The following is a 17,337-nucleotide window of genomic DNA, read 5'->3' as shown; positions in this document are numbered from 1 at the left end:
CAGGATCTGTTTCAGTCTAAAAGCTAAATCCTGGGTGGAGAGTGACTCTCTAACAATCTCAGTCCCCAAAGGCTTGCCCAGGATGTCCTGAATACGTGTCACCTTCATTCCAGGTAACTGAGTGTGTTATCCTAAAAGATAACCATGGAGCAACAGTACAATTAGAAGTTTGAAATGTTGACTATGGTCTTAAGACAGGATATCTTTATCTAGACAGAAGTTCTGATCCCTGTGACCAAGCAAGGTATAGGGAAAGATCTCACTTTCATACATGTACATACATTAACAAGGCATTCTCTCATACTGAAAATACACAGATACACATTGGCAACCTGAGTCTTATTCATGAGCTTCATTGGTTACTACACAGACTCACAAATTCAGTGTTACATCCAGTGACCTTCATCCCAGCACACAAGGCATTGGATGCTCCTTCATTATTAAACACTCTGAATTGGATGTATCCTGCAGTGAATTCATCTGAAAATAAGAGACAGAAAACAGCATTCAAGAAAAATGTTAGAAATAGCTGTCAACCCAGAGTTTTATCGTTGCAGGTTCAGGATATACAGTCTAAAATATCAGACCCATTGGGGAAGCCTTACCTACTCCTATTGCACAGACCTCAAGAGAGCAGTCCTCAAAAAAGGTCCTGTTACCAGAGCTCGAATGAAAAAATTTATTATAGCAGGAAGGCCTATACTGAATACTCCAAGGGCATTGTCAAGCAGTTAGCAAGTGCTAGTGTGGTGGTAATCTAATTGTACTGAATTATTATTTTGATTGTATGTTAATAAATAAAGTTGTCTGGGGTCAGAGCTATTAGAGCCATAGCAAGAGTGTGGCGGTGGTGGCACACGCCTTTAATCCCATAGATATCTGTGTGTTCAGGGTCAGAGCTATTAGAGCCATAGCAAGAGTGTGGCGGTGGTGGCACACGCCTTTAATCCCATAAGATCTCTGTGTGTTCAGGGATATAGCCAGCATTGGAGACATATGCCTTTAAGACCTAGGGGGCTGTACATTCAGACAGTGACGAGGCAGTCATGTGTTTGGGTTTACAACCAATGAGAAGGCAGAACAACATACTATAAAAAAACGAACCGACAGGAAGTAGGTCTCTTTTCGCGAAGCTGGGACAGCAGGAGGAAGGGTGAGATTTTAGCTCTGAGCTCTGACCTCTCGGCTTTCTCTTTTACATTGTTTCTGTGTTTCTTATTTAATAAGACGGTTGGTTACATCAATATCTGGCGCCCAACGTGACAAGAATCCATTAAAAACTGCTTGGCTTGGCGGCAGGTCCGCTTTCCCGCAAGGGCGGCAGGCGGCCGCGGCGGCGGCCGCGGCCGGCGCGATCGGCTTCTTAGTCGAGCAGCGGCTTCTTAGCCTGGGTCTAGTTCTGCTTGACCTCAGGCTGGACTATCGGTGAGCTGCTTGCTTAAATCCTGCTTGCTTAAAGCCGGTGCTACAAACAACTCAGAGTTGCCCTGCCGAACAGGGCCCTGCCTGTAAAGCCAACGCACGTGGTCGGAGCTTAAGGAAGCCAGACCCAAGCCTTGACTCGGCACAAGAGGGAACACGTGGCTGCATTTAAACTTTAGCCAGCTACGCTTTCTTGCTCTCTCTCTCTCTCTCTCTCTCTCTCTCTCTCTCTCTCTCTCTCTCTTTCTCTTTGGATTTACACCTGGGACACTAGGTGGCTGCTTTGAAAATCCCCTCGGATTTCTACTGTTCTACGCAGATTTGGTAAGTCATAACATATCAGATATTTTAAAGGAAACTATCTAAAAGAGAATTTTTTCCACATTAAAAAACAAATGGGTTTTATGTGTACATTGGAAGAAAATTGGTTTTTGTTCGAAATTTTAGGCAGTCTGGCAATGGAACAACTATATAATATTAGTATTGGTGGAATTATGCACCTTATCACTATAATAATCCACATTTTAATATTTAAAAAGATAGTCAATTTAAGTGCCAGGATAACAGCTTTAGAAGAACTTGTTAAACCTGTAAAAATTCAGACAGAAGAAATTAACAGTGAAGTTGTTTCAAGTCGGGATCATAAGGTTGCAGAAAGAAAGCCTGTTTTCACACAGTCACCCTTAATTTATCCTGTAACCGTACAGCAGATGCCTGATCAAATGGCTACACAAAATAATTGGGCTCCAATTGAAATGTTGGATTTAAAAAGGTTTAAGGAGGCAATAGTATCTTATGGCATGCATTCCCCATATGTAAAGCAAATGTTAAACTCTTGGTCAACATATAATAGGATAGTACCACAGGACTGGCGGGACCTTGCACAAGGTGTTCTGGAACCCAGCCAGAGACTTCAATTTCTGACTTGGTTTAAGGAGGAGGCTAAAAACATAGAAAAACAATGGAGGGATAAAGGAATACAAGTTTGCCAGGATCAGCTTATGGCGAAGGCCAATATGCTTCAGCACAAACACAATGTTTATATGATGTCCAAACCCTAATTTTATGTCGAACGGCAGCCTTGAATGCATGGGACAGAGTTGAGGAACCAGGAAAAAAATCTGAGTCATTTACAAAGGTGAAGCAAGGCCCAAAAGAGTCTTTTACAGATTTTTTACAAAGACTGGCTTCAGCAGTAAAGAGAATGGTCTCGGATTCAGAAGCTAGTAAGGCAATAATTGAATCTTTGGCCTTTGAGAATGCGAATGCAGCATGCAAAAGAATAATCAGGCCATTAAGGGCAAGATCTGCACCTATGGAAGATTGGATTAGAGAAACAATTAATGTTGAAGCTGATGAGCATGATGATACATGGGTAGGAGAAGTAATTTCAAAAGGTTTGAGGAGTGTTAGATGTTTTGGATGTGGAAAGCAAGGACATTTGAAAAGGGACTGTAGACAGGTCATTCCCAGAAACAATGTTTCTTCAAGGAACAATGGCAACAGAATGCCCCTTCCTTCTGGAGTATGCAGAAGGTGTGGTAAGGGAAAACACTGGACCAACGAATGTAGATCAACAAAGGACAGACAGGGTAATCCTTTGCCTCAGTCTTCGGGAAACTCCCAGAGGGGCCTCGCGCAGGCCCCCAGTGCAAATCCAGTTCAAACCTTTCCTGCAGCCATAGAGGAAATGCCTGCTCTGGAGAGCGATTAAATAACCAAATGCCTATTGGAATAAATCATGCTGGTCAGGATGATGAAACAGAGAGAATAGAAAATTCAGGAGAAAACATAAAGAAAATTTTTTGGCAAACTTCTATTAATGAACAAAGACCAAAATTAACAATAAAAATAAATGGTGTTTTGTTGTCTGGTCTGGTAGACACAGGTGCGGACGTTACCATAATTGCACCAGAATTTTGGCATCCAACTTGGCCTCTTCAGGAGGTAAACGTTCAACTGTTAGGAATTGGGACATTATCTCAGGTGAAACAGAGTGCAAGATGGCTCGAATGTATAGGTCCAGAAGGACAGAGAGGAAAATTAAAACCATATGTGGCTAACATAACTATGAACCTGTGGGGTCGAGACTTGTTGCAACAATGGAATACTCAGATTAACATCCCTCCAATCTCAGAAACAAATCATAAACTAGCACATGTTACTGAGAGAAATATTAGAAGATATTGTTCTAATGAGTGGTCACCAGCCATCCATATTATACAAGAACAGGGCACAATAACTGATGATCTTCCAAAGACACCAACAGCTCTACCTTTAAAATGGTTAACAGACAAGCCTGTATGGGTCCAGCAATGGCCTTTAACAACAGAGAAACTCCAGGCTTTAGAAGAGCTGGTAGAAGAACAGTTAAATGCTCAGCATATTGAAGAATCAACCAGCCCTTGGAATTCTCCTGTATTTGTTATTAAAAAGAAATCTGGTAAATGGAGAATGGTAACAGACCTTAGAGCAATTAACAAAGTAATTCAGCCAATGGGCTCTCTACAATCTGGGATGCCTTTGCCTACTCTGTTACCAAAAGGATGGCCTCTCATAGTTATTGATTTAAAAGACTGTTTCTTTTCAATACCCTTACAAGAAAAAGACAAAGAAAGATTTGCTTTTACAGTGCCTACTTATAATAATTCTCAACCGGTTAAAAGATTTCAATGGAGGGTCCTCCCACAGGGAATGTTGAATAGCCCAACTCTGTGCCAATATTTTGTACAACAGCCATTGGAAGTGATACGTAAAAAATTTCCTAAATCTATAATTTATCATTATATGGACGATATTTTACTAGCTGACTCAAATGCAGATACTTTAGAAATAATGTTTGAAGAAGTAAAGAAAATTTTGCCTTGCTGGGGATTACAAATTGCTCCTGAAAAGATACAAAGAGGAGATTCTATTAATTATTTAGGATATAAAATAGAGCTACAAAAAATTAGACCCCAAAAGGTGCAAATTCGGAGAGATAGACTACAGACTCTTAATGACTTTCAAAGATTATTTGGAGATATTTCTCATCTACGAACTATTGTTGGGGTAAAAAATGATGAACTGACTAATTTGTTCAAAACCTTAGAAGGTGACAAGGACTTAAATAGTCCAAGAGAATTATCACCTGAAGCTGAGAAAGAATTGGCCTTGGTAGAAAAGAAAGTGCATGAAGGACACGTGGATCGTATTGATCCAAAGCTGGATTGCATTTTGGTTATTTTACCTTCTAGGCGTTCTCCTACTGGAATATTAATGCAGAGGGAAGATATTATATTGGAATGGATATTTTTACCAAATAAACCAAATAAAAAATTAAAAACTTATGTGGAAAAAATCTCTGACTTGATTTACAAAGGAAAACTGAGACTTCGTCAATTAGCAGGCATAGACCCAGCAGAAATTGTCGTACCATTAACTAAGGAGGACATTGAAAAATTATGGACAGAAAGTGAACCTTGGCAAAGAGCTTGCAGTAATTTTTTGGGAGAAATTAACAGCAAATATCCCAAAAGCAATAGAATTGATCTTATAAAGAGAGCTGATTGGATCTTGCCTCGAATTGTACGGCAAAAACCCATATCTGGAGTTCGTACATTTTATACAGATGCCAACAAAGAAGGAAAGGCAGGTTACAAATCAGAAAATTTAAGTAAAGTGGTTCAAAGTCCGTATAATTCAGTTCAAAAATCAGAATTGTATGCTATTCTGTTGGTATTAATGGATTTTTCAGAACCTCTCAACATAGTAACTGACTCTCAGTATGCTGAAAGAGTGGTGTTACATATTGAGACTGCAGAATTTATCCCTGATGCTTCAGAATTAACTTCACTATTTATTCAATTACAAGATACAATCAGGAAAAGGAATCATCCTTTATATATAACTCACATTCGATCCCATACTGGTCTGCCAGGCCCTCTAGCACAAGGCAATGATGAGATTGATAAATTATTGATAGGAAATGTGCTGGAGGCCTCAGAATTTCATAAAAAACATCACGTCAATAGTAAAGGTTTAAAAAAGGATTTTTCCATAACCTGGCAACAAGCCAAAGAAATAGTAAAGAAATGTCCTACTTGTTCCTTCTACAATCAAACGCCATTACCAGCAGGATGTAACCCAAAGGGTACTCAGAGAAATGAAATCTGGCAGATGGACGTGTTTCACTTTGCAGAATTTGGAAAATTGAAATATGTACACCACACTATCGATACTTATTCAGGATTTCAATGGGCAACTGCTTTGAGTTCTGAAAAAGCTGATTCTGTAATCACTCATTTGCTAGAAGTTATGGCCATCATGGGTATACCTGCACAAATCAAAACTGACAATGCTCCATCATATGTCTCTGTTAAAATGAAACAGTTTTTTGCTTATTACAATATAAAGCATATTACAGGCATACCACATAATCCTACAGGTCAAGCAGTTATAGAAAGATCAAACAGAACTCTAAAGGATATGCTAAATAAACAGAAATGGGTAACAAAAACCCCCAGAAATAGACTGCATAATGCTCTTCTAACTTTGAATTTTCTGAATGCCAATGAGAAAGGAACAACAGCTGCAGAGAGACATTGGATAATAGAAAAAACTACAGAATTAAATCAGCCTATATACTTTAAGGATGTGCTGACCTCAGAATGGAAACCAGGGTATGTATTACATTGGGGACGAGGTTTTGCTTTTGTTTCTACAGGAGAAGATAAGCTGTGGGTACCATCAAAATTGATAAAGGTTCGATTTGAACAAGAGAGACCTCTTAATTGAGGAGGTGATAGTTCATCAACCAGCATGAACATCCAATTTAAACTAACTTGTATCAATAACACATGCCTTTTCATTTAATCAGATAATAACTTGTCAAAAGGAAACATCCCCAAAATTAGTCTTGGGGAAAGGTTTTTGTTTTTGTCTTTTAGGAGAATGAAGGTTAAGGAATCTGAAGAACACTGGACAAATGAGACAACTGAAGAAAAGTGACAAATCATCTATCCCAAGAAACAGAGTGAAACGGTGTATGGGTATATATTATCTAAAAAATTTTTATGTCTTCCTAAATGTTTGTTTCTGCTTTTCTCTAAAGATTTAACACTATTGGTTTTCTAATAGTCCCAGTTCAATTAAAATTTAAAGCTGACTTTGGAGTTGGAGAATGGCTCTCTCCTTCTTTAAACTCAAGCATGTTGTTAAAAGGAAAATGCAAACTCCCTGTATCATGCCAGAATAAGAGCCATCTTCTGCTATGGTACAGGACAAAAGCAAAATTAATTAAGGGACTATTCTATTACTAATCTCAACTCTTTGATTCTATTCTGATTCTTTAAACTTTTCTCAAAGTATAAATTTTATATCAAAATTTACAAGATTAATATATATATATTAATAATATATATATACATTTTAAACTTTGTTAAGATATGAATGGTCATATAGAGTACTAACTAATTCTAGAAAAAAGGCTAGCTGCATATATATGTTTTTGTGTTCGAGTCTCTTATCAGTTTTCTGCAGGAAATCATGGCCAGGCCTAACATCAACTGAAGTCTCCAGAAAGAAGATGGGGCCCCACAACAACAACAATTCCACGTGGACAATAATAATATCATTAAGCTGACAAACATCATCCATAGATCAGCTTTGAACTACAAGGTGCTCAGAGCAAATTTGAGATGACTAGCTGAGATGATCCAGTCTCAAAGACTACTTGAATAAGGACTTGAGATAAACCCTGAACTTTGGCATTATACACAGACTGGATAATGAAGGATATAGTTACCTCTCCTAGAATTTGACAATTAACCTAAAATCTTTCTTTCAGGATAAAGAAAACTTCGCCCATACCCAGCAGGAAGCAATTTTAAGAATACGACGCCCACATTCCCAAAGAGGTGGTGTGGGGCGGGTGGTTTTTTGGTCTTTTTAATGGGTTTTGGGTCTGGGATAATTTTCAGTATTTAGGGGGGTTGGTTACAAGTTATTGTCAAGGGTTAGGAAAAAGGCTAAGCAAAGGAGATTAGATTTAAGGTTCTTGTTTAAAAAAAAAGAAAAAAAAAAAAAAGAAAGAAAAGAAAAAGACAATTACTAGTTTTAAATACTTTACATTGGATTGAATTGTTTTATATTGTATACAAATTTGAAACTGATATTGTTAGAAAATGCTATATGTATATTTCTAATTGTATTTATTCCATCCATTTAACAATGTAATGCAAATTTCTGATCCTTGAATGTTATTATTACCAACTATTAGGATATAAAGAAATGAAAGTTAGTAGTTAGACATTATCATAGAACTTATAGTCAGATTAGATATGTTTTAAAAATTGAGCAGAGATGTTTTAGACAGGTCATCTTCAAACCCTTCAGAGATCTACAGAATATGGCATTTAAAATGTTTTAATAACTTAGAAAATTTTTCTTTTTTGAGACATGTCGGCTCCTGGCAGTACCAATCTACTTTAGAGAAAATATGGGCATTGAAGAAACTGCATATGGAGTCAACTTTCATTGTGGCAAAAGTTAGCCACTGGACAACAAAGTATCCTCGAATCAACAGGACAAAATGGACAGACAGATCACGAAACAAGGGACTACTGATTCTTGCCAAAACAAGTGTGGTTATGGCTTTATCAAAAGGCATCTTCTGAGGCCAGGACAATATGGCCCCATCCCTGAAGTGGCCTTCGCATCCGGAAAAGGTACAGTGCCCTTTTCTTCGAAGGCAGCTTAACAGGCAGAGGGCCGATGGATTCTGTTGTACAATGGAACAGCAGCTGAAAGCTCATGCCTCTCAAAAGTAGACTGGCATTTAATAGAGGGATGTGGAGAAGAAGGGGATGCTGAGATGAAGCCATATATACACAGCCAAGAAGAATGGACAGCTGAATTTAAAAACTGTCAACAATTTCCAGAATTTAAAATCCTGAATCATGACAGGACACTAGTGGAATTCAGGTGTTTCTGGTACGTGGACTGCTCTCACCCAATGTGAGGTTGAACTGTTGACCTTGTGTACATCCTACTTCACAAATGAGTCTGTCAGATACACTAAGCCTATAGGCTGAAGATGATGCCCCAACACTGCGGAGAAACCTCAGGTGACTGCCCAGGCAGCTGGCTGTTTCTGTCAACTCACAAAATTTTTTGGAAGTTGCTTGCATGCACTTCCTGTTTTTATTTTTGTTAGCTAATATTATTCCCTTCTTGGGTCTCTGAGGGAGTTGAAGATTAGTTAGTTATGGTTGAAGATTAGTTAGTTATAGTTGAAAATTAATTAGGATAGAAAGTGCATTAGATACATCTTGGATTTACCAAAATAGGATAGATAATGGAATTGTTTTCTCTGATTTGTCAAATACCTGTTTAGGTATTTATTACTTGTATATATTGTATATAGTTATTGTACTTTTGTATATAGTTTTTCTTTTGTTAGTTATAACCTTTTGCTTTTTTTCTTTTTATTAAAATAGAAAAGGGGAAATGTGGTGGTAATCTAATTGTACTGAATTATTATTTTGATTGTATGTTAATAAATAAAGTTGTCTGGGGGTCAGAGCTATTAGAGCCATAGCAAGAGTGTGGCGGTGGTGGCACACGCCTTTAATCCCATAGATATCTGTGTGTTTAGGGTCAGAGCTATTAGAGCCATAGCAAGAGTGTGGCGGTGGTGGCACACGCCTTTAATCCCATAAGATCTCTGTGTGTTCAGGGATATAGCCAGCATTGGAGACATATGCCTTTAAGACCTAGGGGGCTGTACATTCAGACAGTGACGAGGCAGTCATGTGTTTGGGTTTACAACCAATGAGAAGGCAGAACAACATACTATAAAAAAAATGAACCGACAGGAAGTAGGTCTCTTTTCTCGAAGCTGGGACAGCAGGAGGAAGGGTGAGATTTTAGCTCTGAGCTCTGACCTCTCGGCTTTCTCCTTTACATTGTTTCTGTGTTTCTTATTTAATAAGATGGTTAGTTACATCTATACATTCTGGTCCTGCTTGCATTTATTTTGCTAACTTTTCTTTAAAGCCTTGCATCCCAAGAATAAGTAAGAAGAGCTTTGAATTATGGAGGACAAGCATAGGATTTATAAAGAGTATGTGCCACATTTATATTTATATTAAACAACATGGCAGTCACTCCTCAATACAGAAATAAAACTCCATATTTTTCCTGTTGTTCAGCCCTATGAACATGGACCTGGTCTGTTCTAAGAAACCTCTAACTGATAATGGTGTTGCTAAGAGTAGATTCTGGATCCTTGTATCCCAGTACAAATGCTGACTCTCCTGCTTATGATCTGTGCTCTCAGACAAGTTCCTGGACCTTCAGTGCTCTACTTTCCTAATCTGTAAAAGGGGCTAGTAATAGTTTAGAGCCCAAGGGCAATCAAGTGAATGAAGTGAAAGAAAACACAAGCAGTCAATAGAAGAGAAACAGGTTGTAGTGCTTGGTAAATGACAGTTATCATAATTGAGTTTATCAAGTGTCCTGCAGAGGGTTCATAGAAGCATTAAAGACTCACTCTGGCCACTGGGGGAGTAATAAGAGGCTGTCTTCTGAGCATCACCATAGTCATAGATCACAGGGAAAGCTGGGCCATTGTCAGTCCAACACTTCCCTGCTCCATATTTCACTGGGTACTTCTACAAGGAACAAAAGAAGTCCCTGGGTAAGGATGGCGGCATTGGCACTCACAGGAACACTGCCCTGCGTGGAGAAGCACAGCATGTGTCCAGTAACTGAGATTGTTTCCAAACGAGTCAGAAAAGAGAGAATCCTTTCCTATGTCTCTGTCTCTCTGAAACCCTAGACACTTGCCCCCTTTTCTCCTCTTTTCTCTCCCCCTCTCTACTTCTCCCCTCTCCTCTATTTTCCACATACCCCTACATTTGCCTTCCTTGGCTCATTACACTTTAAAATAAGAGAAGCATACAATACAACCTGCTGAACCTCAAACATCTGCCTCTCTCTCCACACACATCAAAATCAGCCTCAAACAGCAGTCTTGATTACCTGGAACAGTCCAAATAGATTATTGTCCACATGCTGTAGAAAGCCACAGTAGGTACGGTACCTCAGCAGGGAGCTGTTCCTCCAATTTTGCAGGGGAGTCTTGTTGGGCACATGCCAGATACCCAGGTTCTCAGCCTGGATGTCGAAGTAGCCAGGGTTCTGGAAAGCAACCAACACTGAGCCTAGCCAGATCAGTAGATTTCACTTAGCAAAAGACCACATGTAGAGGCCTCAGCACAGCTGGTTTCTCTGGTTTCCAGGTGGACAGATGGCAAGCCATGGTCAGTTACCCACAATTCCAAGGACAATGGTCCCACCATACACTTACCAAAAAGTCCACTTGGGTAGATGTTGAGATTCAAGATAATTTTTCACTTCTTCAGCCCTATGTTGAAGGGCAACCTTCCAACCCTCTCCCTGGCATGCCTGAACTACACTCACATCCTCACCCTTTCCCAAGTGGCCACAGAGTGTACCAACCTTGTAGTCATCACTTGTGGCCCCCTCTACAGACCCAAAGGTGTTGTAGTTGGCCCAGTTGCCATCCCCCTCTGGGTAGTCGATTCTGTTGCCTTGCTGACTGGACCAGCGATCGCCCACTGTGCACTTCCCAAGCATGTTGTTCTCATGCACACTGGCCACCAGGGTCCAGCCACCACCTGCAGTGGTCATGTCACAGAAGGTCTGGTAGATGACACCATTCTCCGTGCGGAGAAAATAGAGGCCATCTGTAGAGAAAACCAGTCCACAGTCCTGTGTGCAGGCTCTTTATCCATCTCTGATCCAGAGGCAGAATGAGTCCAGGAAGTACAACCATGGCTAATGCCTCATATCCTGAGTGTCCTATTACAGGTGTCCCTGGGGATATTTGGATCTTCCTGATTTCAGAAAGTCAATCTTCTTTGACTGAGGCTGAACACAGAATTACCCAAACTGACAGTGATGTTTCTCCTAAAGTTAAACATAGTATTATCAAAGGACTTAACAACTTCACTTGGTAAATAACCACAGAACTGGGAACAGGGCCTCAGCTATGTACATTCATGTTTGTTACAAGAGCTGGACACAAGACCTGAAAGGCAGAAACAGGTCAAGTACTTCTCTACAGTAAAATGAATAAGCAATATACTGTGCTGTCTAATATGCAGACTATATATTGTGTACATTCCTATACATCCAATAGATCAAAAGGATGAAGTGGGCTGGAGAAATGGCTTCATGGTTAAGAGCAAGTACTGCTCTAGCAGAGGACTTGAGTTAAGGTCTCAGCACTCACATTTACCAGTGTACAAGTACCTGTCACTCCAGCTCCAGAGGACTAGATGTCCTCTTCTGAACTCTGCATGTACTTGTATGCCTGCACTTGCATATATATACCACCAAATACAGACATTCACATCTATGCAATAATAATAATAATAGCCTTGGAGAATGCTAATGAAATAAGGCAGATTACTCATATGAGTTATCAAGAATTGACAGATTAGAGAAGTAGGAAACAGAACAGTTCACAGGGAACACAGGAATTTACTACTTGGTTGCTACAGAATTGCTATTTAAGGAATGAAAACTTGTGGACATGGATAGTGATGATCAATATCATTGTGGAAATTGTTCTTCACTTTGAAAACTCTTAAAATTAGTTAAGTGGCAATTGTGGTGGTAATCTAATTGTACTGAGATGTGATTTTGATTGTATGTTAATAAATAAAGTTGTCCGGAGGTCAGAGCTATTAGAGCCATAGCAAGAGTGTGGCGGTGGTGGCACACGCCTTTAATCCCATAAGATCTCTGTGTGTTCAGGGATATAGCCAGCATTGGAGACATATGCCTTTAAGACCTAGGGGGCTGTACATTCAGACAGTGATGAGGCAGTCATGTGTTTGGGTTTACAACCAATGAGAAGGCAGAACAACATACTATAAAAAAAAGAACAGACAGGAAGTAGGTCTCTTTTCTCGAAGCTGGGACAGCAGGAGGAAGGGTGAGATTTTAGCTCTGAGCTCTGACCTCTCGGCTTTCTCCTTTACATTGTTTCTGTGTTTCTTATTTAATAAGACGGTTAGTTACATCTACAGGCAATTTTAATCCACTATGTACATTTTACTACACTTTCTATATCAAAACAGAAAAGCTGTTCCAGAGGACAAAATTCTGATTTCCTAACTGGGTTATTTGTTTCTACTTTTGAGATAGGATCTCCCCAGGCTGGTTTGGAAAATTCAGTCCTCTGCTTTGGGCCCCCAAGTGTTAGGATTACAGTGTGCTCTTTAAATGCCTTGTTGCTCACCTTGTGCCCCAGTCATCTTCTGCTTGATTTCCTTGCAGCTTCTGAACAGAGAGGCAGACACAGGATTGGCCCATCTGTTGGTATCCAGTTTCTCTTCAACTAGAGAAGATGTAGAGTTTCACTCTCATGTGACACCCAGCTTCCCCTTGTTATTCACCCTAAACTCATTCCATGACTTCTCAAAGCCTCACTCTGAGAATCAACAAGATTTGTAACTAGGAAGAAAGACAAGAGATTTGAAGGTGTGGAGAACTTTGTGTCTGAAGTCCTGAAAAAGGAGAATAAAGTGAAGTCCAGCTTTGCAGTAGAGGAAATGCAGGGAGGCTAATGTGCCTGAAGCATGGGTTTTGAGGTCGACAGTGCAGAGGCTTGACCAAGAGACCCTGGAATAAGAAGCCTTGCAAACTAGCCTCACTCTGCAAAGTCCTCTGAGAACCTAGAAGGGTGGAAACAAATAAGATCTCCGGGGTCAGAGCTACTCAGGTTCAAGTATTTTTTGGGTTGTATTTACTGTAGCCTCAGTTCCTTATTGCCTAATGTTGAGCTTACAAAGACTATCATGTGGAGATCAAGTATATGACATTTATCAACTTGCCTTTTTTCTTAAAACAGAAATGAAGAGTAATTGTACAATTTAAAATAACCCTGAGTTCTCATAGAGTGCAGAATTCAAGAAAACATTCTCTAGGCACAAACCAGACTACTCACTTGTTATTGAAACCCTAAAGCAAAGGTCCTCAGCTTAAGGAATGACAAGGTTAGGACACAGTTCTTGTGGAAGTTCACCTAGAACTACACACAAGTACAGAATCTGGACCAGGACATACCTCAACAATCTCATTGCCACTGGCCTGTTCCTTCAAGAGGCACTCAGCACCCAGCCTGCATCTCACAGGCATCACCTTTATGGGGAATGGACTAGGTTGTATTTACATATCCAGGAAATATATATATCCACAATTAATCAAAAAGAGAACTTTATTTTTTAGAATGTGGGAATGGGGGATAATTGGGAAAGGTTAGAAGAAGGAAACAGAATGAGAAAATAATACAATACAATTGTATTACATTTCATTTTTTAAAAAATTGCATGATCAGTCAAGATATAGTAACCCACGTCTTTATCCCAGCACCCACGAAGCCGAGACAGGAAGATCTCTGGGTTTGAGGCCAGCCTAGTTTACACAGTGAGTTCTAGGACAGCCAGTGCTACACAGAAAAACTCTGTTTAAAAAAAAACAAAAAAACCCCATAAACAACAACAAAATCATGATCTCTAGCCCTCAGAGACCCAGGTGTTGGAAGCAACCCAGTCTAGTGTTGACTGTCTTTAAAGCTAGAGGTGATTTGAGGAATCTGGGTTCCTGCAGCAAGACTCACCAGCACTGCAACTTCTGGTGGCCAGGATGATAAACAGCAGGAATCTGAGTTGGCTCATGGTCATCTAGAGAAAAGCAAGATGAAGGTCAGTCTCAGTCCAGACCACCTTTTCCCCTTATCACTGTCTGAGCTCCTATCTAGTCCAATTAAAGGCTCATTCCTTTCTGTTAAATTCACATCTCTGTGACTAAAGCAGATCTGAGCTGGAGTCCACCCTCCTTATCCCATTGACAGCAACTACCTTCCCCCTCCATACCTGGCCAGAAACTCAGAGTTGCCAGCTGAGTGGAGATATGCCCCCCTCTCTCTGTAGAGTTTCTAGTGTGGTCATGGTGAAGCTCTTATCCTTTTATGGGAAGAGCCTGGTGAGAATAGCCCAGGCTTTGCCAGGCTCCCCCTTTCCTGGCAGGATGCCACCGGAGGGGCAACTTTTATTTACTGCGGGAAAGTTCTTTGTACAGTGTTGACTTATGGGATTCAAAGTCTCTAAAAGTCAAATATTAAAGGTCATATCCTAGCACTATCTCCAGGTTTGAGAATTTCATCGACCTATTTTCCAAAAAGGAAATAGATGAGACTTGCAACATTTGACATCTAATTGGATTTTTTTGTCTTTCTTGTAAGATAGAACTTAAAAACCGCAAATACTTATAGTTATCCTCATGTCATAGGAGAAGACACCTTTTTTTTTTCAGGGGCTAGGGTACAATGTATTAAAGAGTACATTTCAGTCCAGCCTGGCCTCAAACTCACTGTTTAGGTGAAGATGATCTTGAACTGATTGTCTTCATCCCACTCCCCAAGTGCTGGGATTATAGGTACACACCATCAAACTTCACTATAGAAAAGAAAAGTTTCACGACTAATAGTAAATGATCATTTAAGAATAAATATAAACCTTTAGACTGCATTAATTGAATTCCATACAACCCTCACTATTTTGTCTTTGATTTTGTCATAGTGAAATTTTACAGAAGACTGCATTTGGGATTAAATCACCAGAAATCCCCTCTGAAGATACTTTGAACTTCCTCTTTCCCCACCATTGGTCTTTTTCCAGTTCTTAGACACCACTTTGGTCTATAATGGAATGAGTTGGCTTTTCCTCAGCGATGAAACATCTTCAGTACAAACTTTATTACAATACTGATAATACTACAATGCTTTGGGAGTGAGCTTTTGGGTAAGTTTATATTTTATATCTTTTTATGTTCAAAGGACTGATTTACACCATGTAATTTGGATAGTTTTTTAGAATAGAACAAACCAGAGGCATGTAGCTCAGCTGGTAGATTGTTTGCCTTGTATACATGAGCTATAGGTTCAATCCCTAGCATCAAGTAAACTAGGTATGGTGGGACATGCCTGAAATTCCCGGGCTTGGGAAGTGGAAGTAGGATCAGAAGTTTAAGCTTATATCTAACTACATAGCTAGGTTGGGATACAATATCTTGTACATAAGATCCCTGTCTCAAAAAACAAAATAAAAAAATAAAACTGTTCACACAAAGATAATCTATACACTTTAAGTGAATATTCAAGGCCATCTTTGTCTACACAGTGAGTTGGAAGCCACTTTGGGCTACATAAAACCCTGTCTGTACTACTTTATTTTAATGATCCTAGATTGTTGCTGCAAGGACCAGCCTTCTGCAGCTCAGTAATTGAAGGAGCCCTGGAGTTTCTGACTAATTACTCAATTGACTTTTCTATCTGAGGGAGTAAAACTTAATTCTCTGGGGTAGCCAGTGTGTCAAAACTTAAGTCTCTGGGATCATCAAAAAAGAGGAAAACACACACACACACACACACACACACACACACACACACACACACACACACTCCTTCAGGGACTATCTATCATCTTTCTATCTTCTCTTTGTGTTTTTAAACATCCTTTTTAATATTCCCCATAGTAAGTTCATTACAAAGAGGATTTTTTTCATACCTAAAAGTTACAAAGTTACTATGTAATCATCATCAATGACTGATAGAAACAGATGCAGAGATCCACAGCCAGTCACTAGACAGAGCTCCAGGGGTCTAGGCAAAGAGAGAGAAGAGGGATTCTATGAGCAAGTGCATCAGGATCATGATGGGGAAACATTCAGGAATGACCAGACCAAGTTAGAGGGAACTCATGAAATTTGGAACAATGGCTGTGGAGCCTACATGGACTAGACTAGGCCCTTTGCATGGTGAGACAGTTGTGTACCTTGATCTGCTTGGGAGGCCCCGTGGTGGTAGGATCAGAATCCATTTCTGGTGCATGAGTGGGCTTTTTGGAGCCCACTACCTATGATGGGATGTTCCAGCCAGCGGGATGTTCAGAGGAGTTCCTAGAAGGGGAAATGGTGAATGAAAGGAACAAGAGACACAAAGAATTGACAGCAAGACAGTATTCTGATCAAGCTGCAAAATTATATTTTCCTCAGGCAGGTTTTATAGTAAGCAGACCAGGAAGCTTTCTTTGGGAAAACACCAGGGGACTATTGAGTTGCCAAGCAACCCAACCAAGCAACCCAACCACAAAACATTGTTGCTAATGGTCAGTGTAGCAGAAAGATAAGGAAATGCTAAATTATTTTCTAATAACTCAGGACTTGTCCAGGCCTGTCACAAGTTTCTGGTAAGTGGCTCAGTACTGGACAACAAAAACTTAACTCAGGCAGGCAATGTGGCATGGCTTCTACAATTGTCCCTGGCACTGGGACACCTCAGGCAGCCTTAAGGCAGTGGGAAGGGCTTGGACTTGCCTCTACTGAATGTGCTTCCACATGGAAGCCTTGCCTTCTTGTGGGAGGGAGTAGGGGGTGGGTTGGAGGCGAGGCTGGGGGATGGGAGGAGGCAAGAGGGGGATCTTTGATTGGTCTGTAAAACGAATGAAAAGATTCTCTTAATAAAAAGATAAAAATAATTGCTAAAAAACATAAACAGTACAAACCAAAAACATATATATATTTGCCTCACTAAGCCACCCACCCTGTTTCACCAGTGACCACAGGAGTCATAAGCCATACGGTACTGATTAGGAACAGGTAAGACCCTGATCTCTGGACTGGGCAGACCAGGTCTCTAGGCCCAAAGTCCCATGTGTGTGTGAGAGTGTGACCTTTCTTTGTAGCTGGCTTGGTCTCAGGGATCAGAAATTCTGTCTAGATAAAAATATCCAAGTATTGTCATTCTCTACCCAGGGTTTAGCTTTCAGAGTGAAATGTGTC

The 17,337-nt window shown here is 40.1% G+C and overlaps 1 protein-coding gene across 3 annotated transcripts in view; it reads right to left on the bottom strand.

Moving 5' to 3' along the window:
* Nucleotides 1–16,155, bottom strand: part of LOC114687756 (intelectin-1a-like) — an 87,678-nt gene extending 71,523 nt beyond the window's left edge. Inside the window, exons 1-8 of one of the 3 annotated variants that reach the window (XM_037211244.1) lie at nt 16,065–16,155; nt 14,870–14,954; nt 14,117–14,180; nt 12,737–12,835; nt 10,927–11,174; nt 10,447–10,605; nt 9,956–10,076; nt 377–480 (exon numbers count right to left, since the gene is read on the bottom strand). In XM_037211244.1, coding sequence (XP_037067139.1) covers nt 377–480; nt 9,956–10,076; nt 10,447–10,605; nt 10,927–11,174; nt 12,737–12,835; nt 14,117–14,180 — 795 coding nt within the window. In that variant the 5' untranslated portion in view covers nt 14,870–14,954; nt 16,065–16,155. Of the gene's footprint in view, nt 1–376; nt 481–9,955; nt 10,077–10,446; nt 10,606–10,926; nt 11,175–12,736; nt 12,836–14,116; nt 14,181–14,372; nt 14,474–14,869; nt 14,955–16,064 lie in introns of those variants that run through there. The other 2 variants (XM_037211245.1, XM_037211242.1) reach the window with 2 other exon arrangements.
* Nucleotides 16,156–17,337: the final 1,182 nt, after the last annotated feature.

The sequence above is a fragment of the Peromyscus leucopus genome, chromosome 15 (assembly GCF_004664715.2).
Source record: "Peromyscus leucopus breed LL Stock chromosome 15, UCI_PerLeu_2.1, whole genome shotgun sequence".
Lineage (NCBI taxonomy): Eukaryota > Metazoa > Chordata > Mammalia > Rodentia > Cricetidae > Peromyscus > Peromyscus leucopus.
The sequence above is the reverse complement of the archived record's forward strand: the minus strand, read 5'-3'. Positions and strand labels throughout refer to the sequence as shown.